Source organism: Camelus ferus, chromosome 3 (assembly GCF_009834535.1).
Source record: "Camelus ferus isolate YT-003-E chromosome 3, BCGSAC_Cfer_1.0, whole genome shotgun sequence".
Lineage (NCBI taxonomy): Eukaryota > Metazoa > Chordata > Mammalia > Artiodactyla > Camelidae > Camelus > Camelus ferus.
Genome location: NC_045698.1, coordinates 7,589,724 through 7,602,468, shown reverse-complemented (window position 1 = coordinate 7,602,468; position 12,745 = coordinate 7,589,724). Strand labels below are relative to the sequence as shown.

At 50.0% G+C, this 12,745-nt stretch overlaps 1 protein-coding gene across 1 annotated transcript in view; it reads left to right on the top strand.

Annotated features, from left to right (window-relative positions):
• Nucleotides 1–3,435: 3,435 nt before the first annotated feature.
• Nucleotides 3,436–12,745, top strand: part of DAP (death associated protein) — a 60,640-nt gene continuing 51,330 nt past the window's right edge. Inside the window, exon 1 of the mRNA XM_032470067.1 lies at nt 3,436–3,661. Within this exon, the coding sequence (XP_032325958.1) occupies nt 3,607–3,661 (55 nt within the window). The 5' untranslated portion in view covers nt 3,436–3,606. The remainder of the gene's footprint in view (nt 3,662–12,745) is intronic.

Genomic DNA, 12,745 nt, shown 5'->3' with positions numbered 1-12,745 from the left:
CAAAACAGCCTTCTTAGAGAAGGGGAAACAGCTCCCAAAACTCTCCTTGAGAAGGCAACCAATAGTGGGGGAAAACGGGATTGGGGCTTAAAAATCTGGCTTCTGGTCCCAGTGTGCACTCAACAGAGTTGTGTCCCACATAAGTCTAACATCCTTTCTCCTCCCTTTTGTTTGTTGGCTTTTGTTTTTCTTGGGAAAAATGGGTCAACCTGTCTTACTCCCAGAGTTATAGTGAGTTTATAAGATTATTCACTCAGCAATTCTAATGTTATTGAGTGTGTGTGTCTGCATAAAAATCTATGACCGGTGGGGCTGGATACACACGCACATGAACGTGCTTATGAGTCAGAGTAAGTATCAGAAAAGGTTAGTGGCCATGTATTGTTACCTACATACTGTGTATATTTTTCATTCTCTGTGTAGACCTCATTTGCTGCTTTTCATTTACGTACCAGTTGTGAGAAATCAAATGTATCTTTGCTCCACAATTACGGGGTAGAATATCTACTGAATGCCTCTTCTGTGCCCATTCCAGTTTTGGGGGCTGGGGACACTGTGGACAAGATGGAAAAGACCTCTCTCCTTGTGGTGGTGACACCTGATCACTGCTAGTTAGAAGAGAAAAAGTCAGGCCCAGAGAGAGGACAAATTTCGGATGAGGATGAAGACAAAGTGATGAGAGTCAAGGGTAGGGCTGGCTTCCTCAGATCTGGTGGTTAGGACAGACACTTCCAAAGCTGATTCCAGAATGAGAAGGAGTTAGCCATGCAAGAAGCTGGAGGAGGCTGTCAGGCAAGGGAACAGCTAATGTTAAGGCCCAAAGGGAAGGAATTGTTTGTCCCATCTGAGAAGCATCAGAAAGGCCAGTGTGGCCAGAAGAGCTGTGAGAGATGAATTCCCAGGGGCAGGCTGGGTCCCATCACCCAGGACGTGGTAGGGGTTACATTTGGCTGCATGTAAAGACACCAACCACAGGGGTTTGTATTCCACACAACCAAGCAACCGGGAGGCAGGGACCACTGCTCTGCAGGGCCCCCAGAGAACCTTCTAAGTCCCACTTCCTTCCATCTTCCTGCTCTGCCATCCTTAGCGTATGACTTTCATGCCTGTGGTTGCCTCCTGGATGCAGTATGATTGCCCTACCTTCCGCCTTCTGTCCGAATTCAAGATGGTATGAACAATGAAGTCACCAGGAGGAAGGGTGTTCCTCATATCAAGAATACAGAAATTTCCCCCAGAAACCCCAATTCCACTTCCACTTCAATGGCTAGAACTGTCTCTTGACCCCCCTGGCTGCAAGGGAGGCTGGGAAATAAGAGATTTTTTTTTTCAAGAGGTTTGTTTTTTCAAGCTAAGTTCTTCAAACAACAGTGTTTTCTCCATTGATTACGCAGGGACTCCACATTGTAACGAGTAGTTTGGATTCTGCTCTAAATGAGAAGGTGTCTATAGAGAATCAGTTTTGCTTTGCAAGTAAAACTAGGCATGGCTCTTAAACCAGAGTGTCTTGATCTGTGTGACCCCAGTACAGGACTCAGGCAAAGATATGGATTCTCTCAGGCCTCGGTGCAGCCTCCAAGGCCCTTAAGTAGATTGATTCCTTCCTCAGACAGCTCTTTCTTCTACCCTCTGGGTTCCCCAGCAATGCATAGGTCACTGGATCTAAGATGCCCTCACTCTTAACATGTGACTTTCTGTACCACTAAAGAAAAAAATACTGCCAATTAAACTATAACACAACTTTTTCTAACCTAGAATTTTCATTTCATACTTCTTATAAATGGTTATTTTAGACTTCAGACGTAAGTTTTTAGCCATATAGCACTCCCGAGCACACACAAAAAGAAAAATATTCAGACAATGAATTTGGTTAGGTATACTTAAAGCTTCTTTCTACTTAGAATCCAAATCAGGAATGTCTGTGGATTTCCTCACTCTGTTCTATCAAGAATGGTAGTGATGGAGCCTCTCTTAAAAGTGTTCCACTATTGATTTCAGATTTTCATCTAAACTGCTGACACCTGTCTGCAAGTTTTGATGTGAATGTAGGACAATGACAACTATATCCTGATTGCCACCTGGCCAAAAGATACCCCATTAATAGTGCTACTGAAATGTGGGGGGGGGGGGAAGCCGCAGATCAGTGGATACTATGCTTATTTTTATGTGTGCCATGATGCAAAGAGTTGGGCAGCTCTGAGTTATACACCCAGGTAGGGAGGTCAAGAGGGTGGTGGGATGTGAGTCTGGAGCTTAACAGAGGGGCAGTGGTAGAGAAATGGGTTTGCAGATTAAGCATCTTTAATCATACAGATGATAGTCATACCCACCGGCCTGCATGTGACCACTGACACAGGCTAGACAGAGAAGAGCACCGGCACTGAGCCTTGGGATACCCAAGTGTTTAGAAATCTAGAAGAGAAGCCAGCCAACCTGACTGAGTTAGCAGCCAAGCATCCAGCCCAAACGTGGGATGTCAGGGCAGTGATGTGGCATCCCTGAGGAGGAGGCGGATGGTCAGCTAGGTCAAGTAGGGTGAGAGTGGAAGAGTGGCCATTGGACTGGGCAGCATGGAGGTCACGAATGACCTTGACGAAAGGACTTTCCTGTTTGATTCAGCCTCTATGGAGCTGGATGACAGCCGGGTTGAGGAATGAGAGGTGGGGAGAAGTTCTTTGAGCAGTTGTGTTGTCAAAGGTAGATGTACACCCAAGAAAGGTTGTGGAATTTCCTTTTCTAAAGGCATTGAGCATGTCTGAACCCTAATTTAGCAATGCGCTCGAGGAGGCGGGAGGGATGCAATCCAGGGCAAGACCAAAGGGTCAGCTTTGGACAGAATCAAGACCGATCGTGACAAGGAAACGGCAGAGGGGGCAAAGACGCAACCTTGCAAGAACTCTGCATGTTTCCAGGTGTCACTGAGCTGTCCTTCCATCCCGCTTGAGGGGAGAGGGGAAGGCTCTTCCATCTGTAGCATCTTTTAACAAATCCCTGCTGTTCTTGGGCCCCTGGTCGGTCCCGGGGTCTCATTTCCGTACTTAATTAGTCGCCCCAAGTACGAGCTGGGTGTGGTTCGCGGACGACATACACCAGCCCCCTGGGCGCTCCTCTGCGGAGGCTGTTTCCCCACCACTGTCCCCGCCGATCGGGCGGGTTGGTCGAACACCGCCCATGGAGGTGGCACCCTCCTGCTAGGCTTTTTCCAACCTCCTGCGACTGCCTTCGCCAGCACCCGTCCGGCCACTTCTAACCGCAAATACCCCACCCTCACTCCCCTCCCTCCTTCTCCTCTTCCTCCGCCCGCGGCCATGGCTTCCAACGTGGCGCGGCCGACTGCGCATGCTCTGTACACGAGGAGCGCGGGGGCGGTGCGGCGAGCCGGGCGCTGTGAAGCCAAGGCGCAGCCGCGGGTGGGCGGGGCGGCGCCACGTAGGCGCGCGGCGGCCACGCCCCCTGCCGGTGGCCGCGGTCGGTTCCCCTGCGCGCGGCCCCGTCGCCCCGCGCGCGCCTCCCTGACTCCCCGCGATCGCGCTCGCGCGCACTTCCCCCGCGGCCCGCCAGCCCGCAGCCGCCGCCGTCCCAGCCCCTGGGAAAGCCGGTCGCGCCATGTCTTCGTCTCCCGAGGGGAAGCTAGAGACGAAAGCCGGACACCCGCCCGCCGGTACTGACTCGTTCCCACTTTCTCTCCTCTCTCGGGTCCCGAGGGCGGGCTCGAACCCGCGGGCACGGGGCGCGGAGCGGGGCGCCGGGCGGGGGAGGCCAGCCAGCCGGCCTGGGACGTGTCCCCTCGTGGGGTCTGGCGAGACGCTTGTCTTCAGAGTCTGTGCAACTTCGCAGCCTGTGGGAGTTGCATGCAAATGAGAATGACTTGAATAAGCCCAGTTGAGCAACTTCCCCGAAAAAGTCTGGCCGGTGAATACTGAGAATGGACAGATGTTTTAGAAAAACGAGTAGTCGAAACAATTAAGAATCAGTGTTTTTAAAGTCATAGTGATGATTAATGGTAGGCTGACAGCATTTCGTACCGACAGAAGAACCAAACGAGCGGAAGTCATTTTTATCGTTAATCACTCAAGATGACCCCCCCCCCCCCGTTTCTTTCGCATCCAGCTATTCCTCAGAGGTGGCTTTGGCTTTTGTTTTTGCACATCCTAAACTTATGAGCCATGGGAGTTAAATGCAGGAAAGAGTTATCTTTCTTAGAAAGTATGACTCTAAGCAGCCTTTATGTTCACACCGGGTCCTCGCCTTCCTGGGCACAGTTCCTGTTTGCTCTTTTGAGTCTGTCCAGACTGGTGGATAGCCATTTCTCCCTGCCTTTGGAATGAGGATCCATCCATATAGAAGGACACTGGGAGGGAATTCAAAGGTGCCTGGGTTCCAGAATCCGAGTCACTTCAGTCTGTGGGGGTTTTAGGGTATTAATGGCACATGTTAGGTGCAATCAGCTCAGTCTGCTAATGGCAAAAGCCTCAGCAAAACATGGCTGATTTTTGTGGAACATTTGTGCCCTCTTCTTGTTAGAAAAAGATTCCCTCAGTTTCCGTCTGCTGCCCTCCACTGTACGGCACTACTTCTTTGCCTCAACTCGGTGCACAGAGCAGTTCCTTATATATGCTGCCTTCCAGAATAGCTAATACTTTCCCCTGGTGAAACAAACTCTCAACAGCAAGAAAACTGACGGGCAGGAAGAAAGAAAAATGGCTAGCTGATGCCTGGGGATTTAAGAGGCATGGGGTTTTAGAAAATCATTCCACTGTAATGGAAAGTAGACTTTGGGTACCTCTGTGTTGCATTCATTTAAAATTAAAAAAGAACTTCAAAGGCATTTCCTTTAATGATAACTCTGATCTTTAATTCCTACCGCTGCGGGTCCATGTCCAGCTTCCTGACCACCGGGGCAGCTTCACAGGAAGGTACCCCTTGATTACACTGGTGGCGTGAATCACGGCAGCAGTCTGCATGTGGCTCCCCTGTCCCACGGTCATAAGTGGTATTAGATGTATGTGTTGGAATGATACCAAAACAGAGTGGCAGTAATTAAATTGCATGTAGAGACAGCCATAGGGAGATTTTTAAGATTAGAGGTGTAAACTGTATATATGAACTCCCTGGGAGAAATTTCATGAAGGACTCTGATTTTCTTTGAATTGTAAACATATAGGCTGTGTGAATTACAAATTAAACACCTTATTTATGCCCAAGGAGAGAGGAGCCAATGTATTGTGCTGGTGTAGCCGTGAACTTGGATTCAAAGTTTTGAGGCCCATCACTTCTCTAGGGTTCAGTTTTCCTAATCCGTGAAATGGGACATTTGGGCCAGATGATCTCTGGGAAAGGAATGGGCAGCCTGTGTGCTGTTACTGTCACCATCCATCAGGATTGGAGCCCACGGGCAGCTAATCCCACATGTAAACTCCTCAAGCACCTTTACGGCAGGTCCTTTAAGCCAGTGGGGCACCAGGCGCTGCTTAAGAAGCTGTCATTCTGCGTGCATTTCCCAAGGCCAGTCACACTTGGCCAGAGTTGGAGGAAAGATCTGGCATCCTGGCCCAGGGGTGCAGGTTAGAAGGAGACCTTTCGTGGCTGTGGGATTTTGTCTCCCAGTAGTACCCCCTCAGGCATGTTTCCCCCAGGGTACAGAGGGCCCCTGTGTGGAAGCCTTTTTGGGGGGCAGAAAGCTCAGGGCAGTCTTGTTTACCCTGGCATGACCAGAGAGGAGACGGTCTGCAGAGTAACTGTTAAAAAAAAAATGAAAAAAGGCAACCACTATGATAAAGGGTAATCATTAAAGATAGCCGAGAGCCCAGCTCATAAATCAAGATAACAGCCTTCAACACTTTGAGAATGCTTTCGTTAAGTGCCTGAGCTGGGTAATAAAAACGTGTGCTTCAGTCCGCAATCACAAACAATAAAATTCTCCTCCCTGACTCTCTTCATGTTCTTTTGTGTTTTCTCGTTATTGCTGCCTGACCCAGCTGCTCTCCTGTGCATCCTCACAGCATCCCATTTCCTGTGGCTCTTACCTCCACCTGTCTGCCTCTGTTCTCCTTGCACCCAGGGCTGGGTCGGGTCCTAGTGATGCACAGTGCCTGGCACAAAATACTCACTAATAGCTCCTGACTTTGTCCAGAGCCTCTTACCACCTCTCACTTCCTCCATAGCGCGTGGGGCCTGCAACCTCCCCCTCCCTCTGAGCCGTCTCAGCGTGTGCCAGCGGTGGGGTGGGATCTCACCAGTTCAGGTAGCGTCATCACAGTGGAAGTCTTGTAAGTAACACTTGCTGAGTGTTACAGTGTGCGGGGCGTAGGGAAGGAGACGTAATTTTCCATTTACCCTTCTAGGTTCTTGGCTGAGGGACCCCCCCCCATGATAAAAGACAGATTAACAAGAGAAAAACAAGTTTAATAACATAGACACCTCCTGGATACATGGGCGATAACTCAAGAAAAATGAGTAATTTGCAAGCCACCACCTTAAATACCATCTTCAGCTGAAGATGAAAGGTGTTGGGAGGAGGGGGAGCCGGTAATGGGAGGGTACCAGGAAATGCTCAGTCATGCAGGGTAAGGTTTTTATGCAGATGTAAGATTCTCTTGTGATTTCGTCATCTTTCTCTTCCTGGTACAGAGAGAGACACTTACAAACGGAGATTTTTCTGACAAATGTGAATGTTCCTAACAAAAGGGTACCTTCTGCATGTTCAGGTTTTCCCTGAGGGCTGCTTTTCTTAGTCAGGTAGTATGTACGCATGTGCGGGGGTGGCTCACTCTGCGCCCCTTCGCAGGCCTGGTTCTGGGCCCTTGGTTAATTAGTTCGTTTAACTAGCAGTTAGCCTGCAGTTGGGAGAAATAGGACAGCACTATTTTTAAAACTGACCAAAGTGTTGGGGGTGTTGCCCACTCCCCCAGGCCAGTGATTTCAGGGGGGCTGGCCTGTGAGGCCTTTGCCTCTTAGAACCTCCTTTTCAAAAGGGGGCTCCACTAGTCGCAGGTGCCTCCTCCCAAGGTGTGAGATCAATGGGGCTCTGAATAGCCAGGAAGAAAGGTGACATGCAAAGAATACAGAGTCCCCTCACTGATGAGTGCGGGCTGGTGCCGACCAGGGTCCGGGTCCCCTGTAAAAATAACCAAGCCTTGGGGGGTGGGTGCCGCTCAGTGATAGAGTGCATACATAGTGTGCACGAGGTCCTGGGTTCAATCCCCAGCACCTCCATTAAAAAAAAAAGAGTAACTAAATCTTAATAATTTGAGACCTAACCACTGCTCTTGGCTACAAAGTATCTGTGGAGAAATGGGGTGAGACTGCCTGTTTGATGAGAATTCTTGCAGATACAGATTAGCAAAGCTAGCGAGGTTCTATTCCCTCTAATAGCAGCGCTTCTGATCCAGTGCAGAAGCGGGGAGGTCATGACAGGCCGCGCTGTTACTCACTTCTGCCCGCAAACTCTTCTTTGGGAGTTTGTGGCGGTGATAGGACCAGCATCTCTTTGTTAAACACATTTTGCTGGCCCCGTTCCCCTCCGTTTCCCAGGGGAGCAAAATCATACGGCAGTCAGGTTCTCATAAATCCCATCTGTGACAGCTTCGAGCATTACTAATTTTACATATGGTTTTCTTTGAAGGGTAGACTTTCTAGCCCTTCTAGAACTGTCACATGGAAGCATAAACATGATTATACTTATTAGAGTAAAATGGAAAAAGAGACCACTCTGTTTTTCTTTAGTAACTTCAAAATAATTCAATGCTCTGTTCTGTTAATCAGTCAGGATGCATTTAAAGGGTCGTGGCTGGTACTTCTCCCTGAGTTATCTGTGCTCACAGTATACAGGCCACCCTCTTTCTAGAAATGGAAGACTGATTTGGGTTTTATTGTATTAACCGTGCAGTCACAGATTTGCTGAGCATGCCCCCCAGTGTCCTCAACCCAGTCACTGATCAACGCCTGAAGATACAGGAGGCAAGTCCGCCTTGGCTCCTGACGAGCCAAAAAAAAGAGAGACCCTTTTAGTCGCTGCACTTTTTTCCAAAGCCTCCAGTCAGGGTGGCCCGAGCACCTCTAAGACCTGTTGGATTTCACCTCTGTGCGTTGGTGCTGTGGGTGACAGACGCCTCCGCCCATCCTCTGTGCGAGTCCCGTTTATTTCAGACAGTCCTGGGCTCTCGCGCTTGGCTTTGTGAATCCTCTTCCCCTTCCCAACTTCAGAAATTCCTTTGTGTGTAGGGGACTGTTCCTTTTTGTATGGAAGTCCATATTAGTTACAGTTATATTATGTCATGCTCAGTTTTGTAACAGAGAACCCAGAATCTCAGTGTCTGCACAAGTCATAAGGTTTATTATTTCTCTCCTGGGTGGCCCTCCTACCAGGAAAAATGCAGAGGCCCAGGCCAGGAGACTCTGCTGTCCCCACTGGGTCTCGCTGGGCTAAAACTGGGGTGTTTGTAGGGTTGGTTCCTTTCGGAGGCTCTAGGGGAGTCTGTTTTCTTGCCTCTTCTGGTTCTCGGAGGCGGCCCACTTTCCTCGGGGCGAGGCCTGTCCTCCATGCTCACAGCGGCAGTGGCCGGTGGAGTCTTCCTCACATCAGACACTGTGACCCTGATTCCCCTCCTCTCACAGGGCAGGACCCTCGTGATTACAGGGCTCACCTCGATGATCTGGGCTGATCTCCTTATTTTAAGGTCAGCTGATTAACAGCCTTATTCTGTGACATTAATTCCCCCTTTTCTGCATCCCAGCACCCTCAGGGGCTCCGAGACTAGGGCATGGACACTACGCTCACGGCCTCTTTGCGCCATATTTGGCCATGTCGCAGGGAAATGGCCCCCACCCAACTGCAGGAGAGGCTGGGATTGAGATTGGTGGACACTCTCATTGCTTGCCCCCCAGTGCCAGGTTTCTCTGGATTCCCTCCATGCAAGGATCCTACTTTCCCTGGCCTTTTTGAAGTCAGCCTCCCTAAACTCAAGGAGTACCCCTGAGGCTCCCTCCTGCACTCCTGGGCTTTGGCCCAGTCACTGTCCGTCAGGGCTCTCGTCTTGGTCTGGTCACAGTGCGGTCAGTCCTCTGGGTCCCAGCCCGTCAGGGAGTGAAGCTGTGCTGTGGTGAAGGACGGGGCCTGGCCCGTCTAGTCCTGGGCCAGAGCACCAGATCCCAGGCCAACACGCCGGGTCTCTGAGCCTCATCTCTTCTGAGTGAATTTAAGGGCCTTCCCACCTTAACAGTTAACAGTCTGTGGCTCTAAGCACAGAAGAGCAGGTTCCCGTCATTCTTAGGGATGCAGCCCCCATCCCAGGAGGACGCTTTCTCCCTGCCCGTGGCCCTGGCCCAGGAAGCTGCTCTGCAGAGAGCCTTCAACATCAAATGCACTTTCTTCCCTGATTTACAACCTGCCCCGCAGGCCATCACTTGTGTCTGAGGAGCACTGATGCTCTGTTTCCTGGAAACTTAGGTGAGGAAAGGCCTGTGGGCATGACTGAGGATGCAGGCTGCCGGGTGGGACCCAGCTCTGCGCTCACTGGTCGTGTGATGGGGCCACTGGCTTCCCCTCCTCGTGGGGGGATCTACCCCAAAGAGTTGCTGGAAAGTGGCACATGGCCAGGGGTTAGCACAGTGCCTGGCAGGTTGCAATACGCAGAACAGGCAAACTGAAGGATTATCCAGGACCTGGGGTTCTCTAGAAGCTTCCTTAGATGGTGAGGTACTGACGACAGGCCCGGTGAGGCTCAGCTGGCCAGGGCGGCGGCGCACACGGTGGGCGGGCACGTGGCAGGGTGTGCCACTTTCTCCTGGCCAGCCCCGCGGGCCTGCATCCTCGCCGTATGCACGCGGGAACGGCGGCCAGGAGGTGGTAAACCACCAAGGACGCGAGCGCTGGAAGGCTCTCGAAGTGCTAGATGCTCATCGTAAAAGCCCGTTTAATAAGAGTAGCTGACAGTTGCGCACTTGGGGGCCAGACCTTGTTGGAGGGGTTGCATGTGGGCTGATTCAGGTAGTCCTCAGAGAGCCCCTGCGGGGACAGCACGGCCACCCATCACAGACAGAGGGCCCTGAGGCGCAGTGCCAGCAGCCTGCCCAGACACACACCACACACACACACAGACATACACACACCACACAGACACACATACACACCCCCCCACACACACAGATATACAGACACACACACCATACACACATCACACACACACAAATACATACTGACACACACACCACACAGACACACATACAGACACACACACACCATATGCACACACCACACAGACACAGACATTCAAACAGACACACCACATACACACACACACACACACACACACCCCACACCACACCCAGGGGCAGAGCTGGGATTTGAACCCAGGGATCTGGCTCCAGGATCCCCGCCCTTACCCTCTGCTCTTGCCTCCTGCTAAGAGGAAACTTGTTATTCTTTGAATTTGAAGCTCTCATTTGCATCACAAACCACCACAACAAAAACCTGATTTCTTTTCTTACTCATGCCTCTCAGAAAAATACTGACATTTACAAATAATTCTACCAAGATTTCGGCAGGGATAATTCTGCCTTTGTATTTTTTAACAAACGATGAGTTCTAGAGACAGTGAGAAAATCAGTAAATACGTGCTGTCACGTTTTTGGCAGCAGGGCAAGTCGCCGTGAGTCTGCCTCAGCCTTGAGTTATTAATATTATTGCCACTTTTTATTGCTGCATCAGTCACCACACATACTGTGAGTGACTGATGAAGTTAATTGTGTTTATAAACTAACTGAAGTGCAGTGCGGCTGCGGGGTGACCGGGCCTCGGCGTGTGCGCTTCCACGGGGTGGGCCCTCTCCCTGCCAGCTTCCGGGGGGCTTGAGTATGTTGAACGTCACCTTGGCATTCACTGCCTGTTCTCGGTGCAGAGAGTCACACAGCACTTTTTACTTGTCACCAGTTTATAGAAGACACCTGCGAGGTGTTGTTTTAGGGTTTGTGTCTGCCAAGCTGAAATGATTCAGAGCTCATTTTTAAACGGGCATCTGTATGGGTCTGCTCCGGCTGCTGGAACAAAACACCACTGACTGAGCAGCTGAGACAACAGACACTCACTTTCTCACAGTCCGGAGGCCGGAAGGGCAGGACCACGGGGCCGGCAGGCTTGGATCCCCCCAGGGCTCCGTCCTAGGCTTGCAGACGGCCACCTTCTCTCTGTGTCCCCGCGTGGTCTCTCCTCTGTGCAGTTGTTTCCCTGGTGTCCCTTCCTCTTCTTGTAAGGACGCCAGTCCTGTCAGATTAGGGCCCCACCCTAACAGCCTCACTGTAATGTCTTTCAGGGCCCTGTTTCCAAATCCAATCGTGTTCTGAGGTTCTGGGGGATTAGGGCTTCAGTATACGAATTTGGGGAGACCGCCATTCAGCCTGTAACAGCGCCTTCATCAGTTCCTAACGGGCGTGGGACAGGGTGGGGTACCTGGGAGGGGGGCGAATTAGAACAAAAAATAGCGGCACAGTTCTTCCAGCCTCCTCTTTTGGCCAAAAACATTCACGACTCTCTAATCTTGTATTTCAGGAGAGTGAAAATTTATCTTAAATGTATTACAGAATTTTACTTTGTCTCCATTTCTTAAGGCTTGTCAGGCGACGTAGTCTGGGAAATCTTGATAACTTATCAGCCACCTGCAAATGGTATTTTTGTTTTCTTCTTATTTTTTTGTTTAATCTGAGCCCAAAGGGAGGGAAATTCCTAGGAGTCATACCCAAAGAAGAAACTAAATGCAGGACAGTTAGCGGGAGCCTTGGGCCCACGTGAGACAGGATGTGACGTGGTGTCTCTTCCTCTTCTCAGAAGAACACCAGCCACACCCCAACGGCCTCATTTTTTTTAATTGCTATTTTTTATTGAAGTGTAGTCGATTTACAGTGTTAGTTTCAGGTGTACCACAAAGCGATTCAGTTATACAAATGCATACATACATGTATATTTTTTCAGATTCTTTTCCATTACAGCTCATTACAAGAAATTGAATATAGTTCCCTGTGCTGTGCAGTAGGTCCTTCTCAATGGCCTCATTTAACCCAAGACCCCAGCTTAAAGCTGGGTGGTCAGAGCCCAAACCCACGGAGAAAGGGTACAGAAAGAAATGTGTCTGACAACGCGGTGGGATGGTGAGGAAGCCACTCTGTTTCAGACTGGCTTCTGGCTTGATAACAGAGTCTCCCTGAGAATTTGTAAACGCAGACTGACTTTCCACGGGTGAAGACTTCACATGTGTCCTGTCTGCCCATTTCTGTTCTGAGAAATCTGACGTAGAAACGATTTCCAGGTGCTGTTACTCCTGGTTTGACAGAAGCACGTCCAGCATCTTCCCAGAAGGATGCTGCCTGCACCCCACACCCCAGAGTATCCCCACAGATCAAACCTGAACTGAGGACAAGCTCACGACCCAGACATGAGCGAGAATCAGCAGAGAAAAACGAATAGTGGGGTGAGACCCCCAAGGACCTCAGATCATAAAATAATTAGATACACAACTATAAGATAAATATGCCTAAAATGATTAAACATGTAAAAGAATTAAAAACACGAGCAATGAGTAAGACACTATCAAATAAAGACCAGATGAATCTGAGGGGGGACAAGCTCTAGAAATAAAAAATAAAATGATTGGAATAAAAATCAACTGATGGGATAAAAAACCAGATTTTTGAGAGAATTCCTGGACAGGATTACCTTCCCTTCTTTCCAAAGCAGAGTGTCCCCTCCCCATTG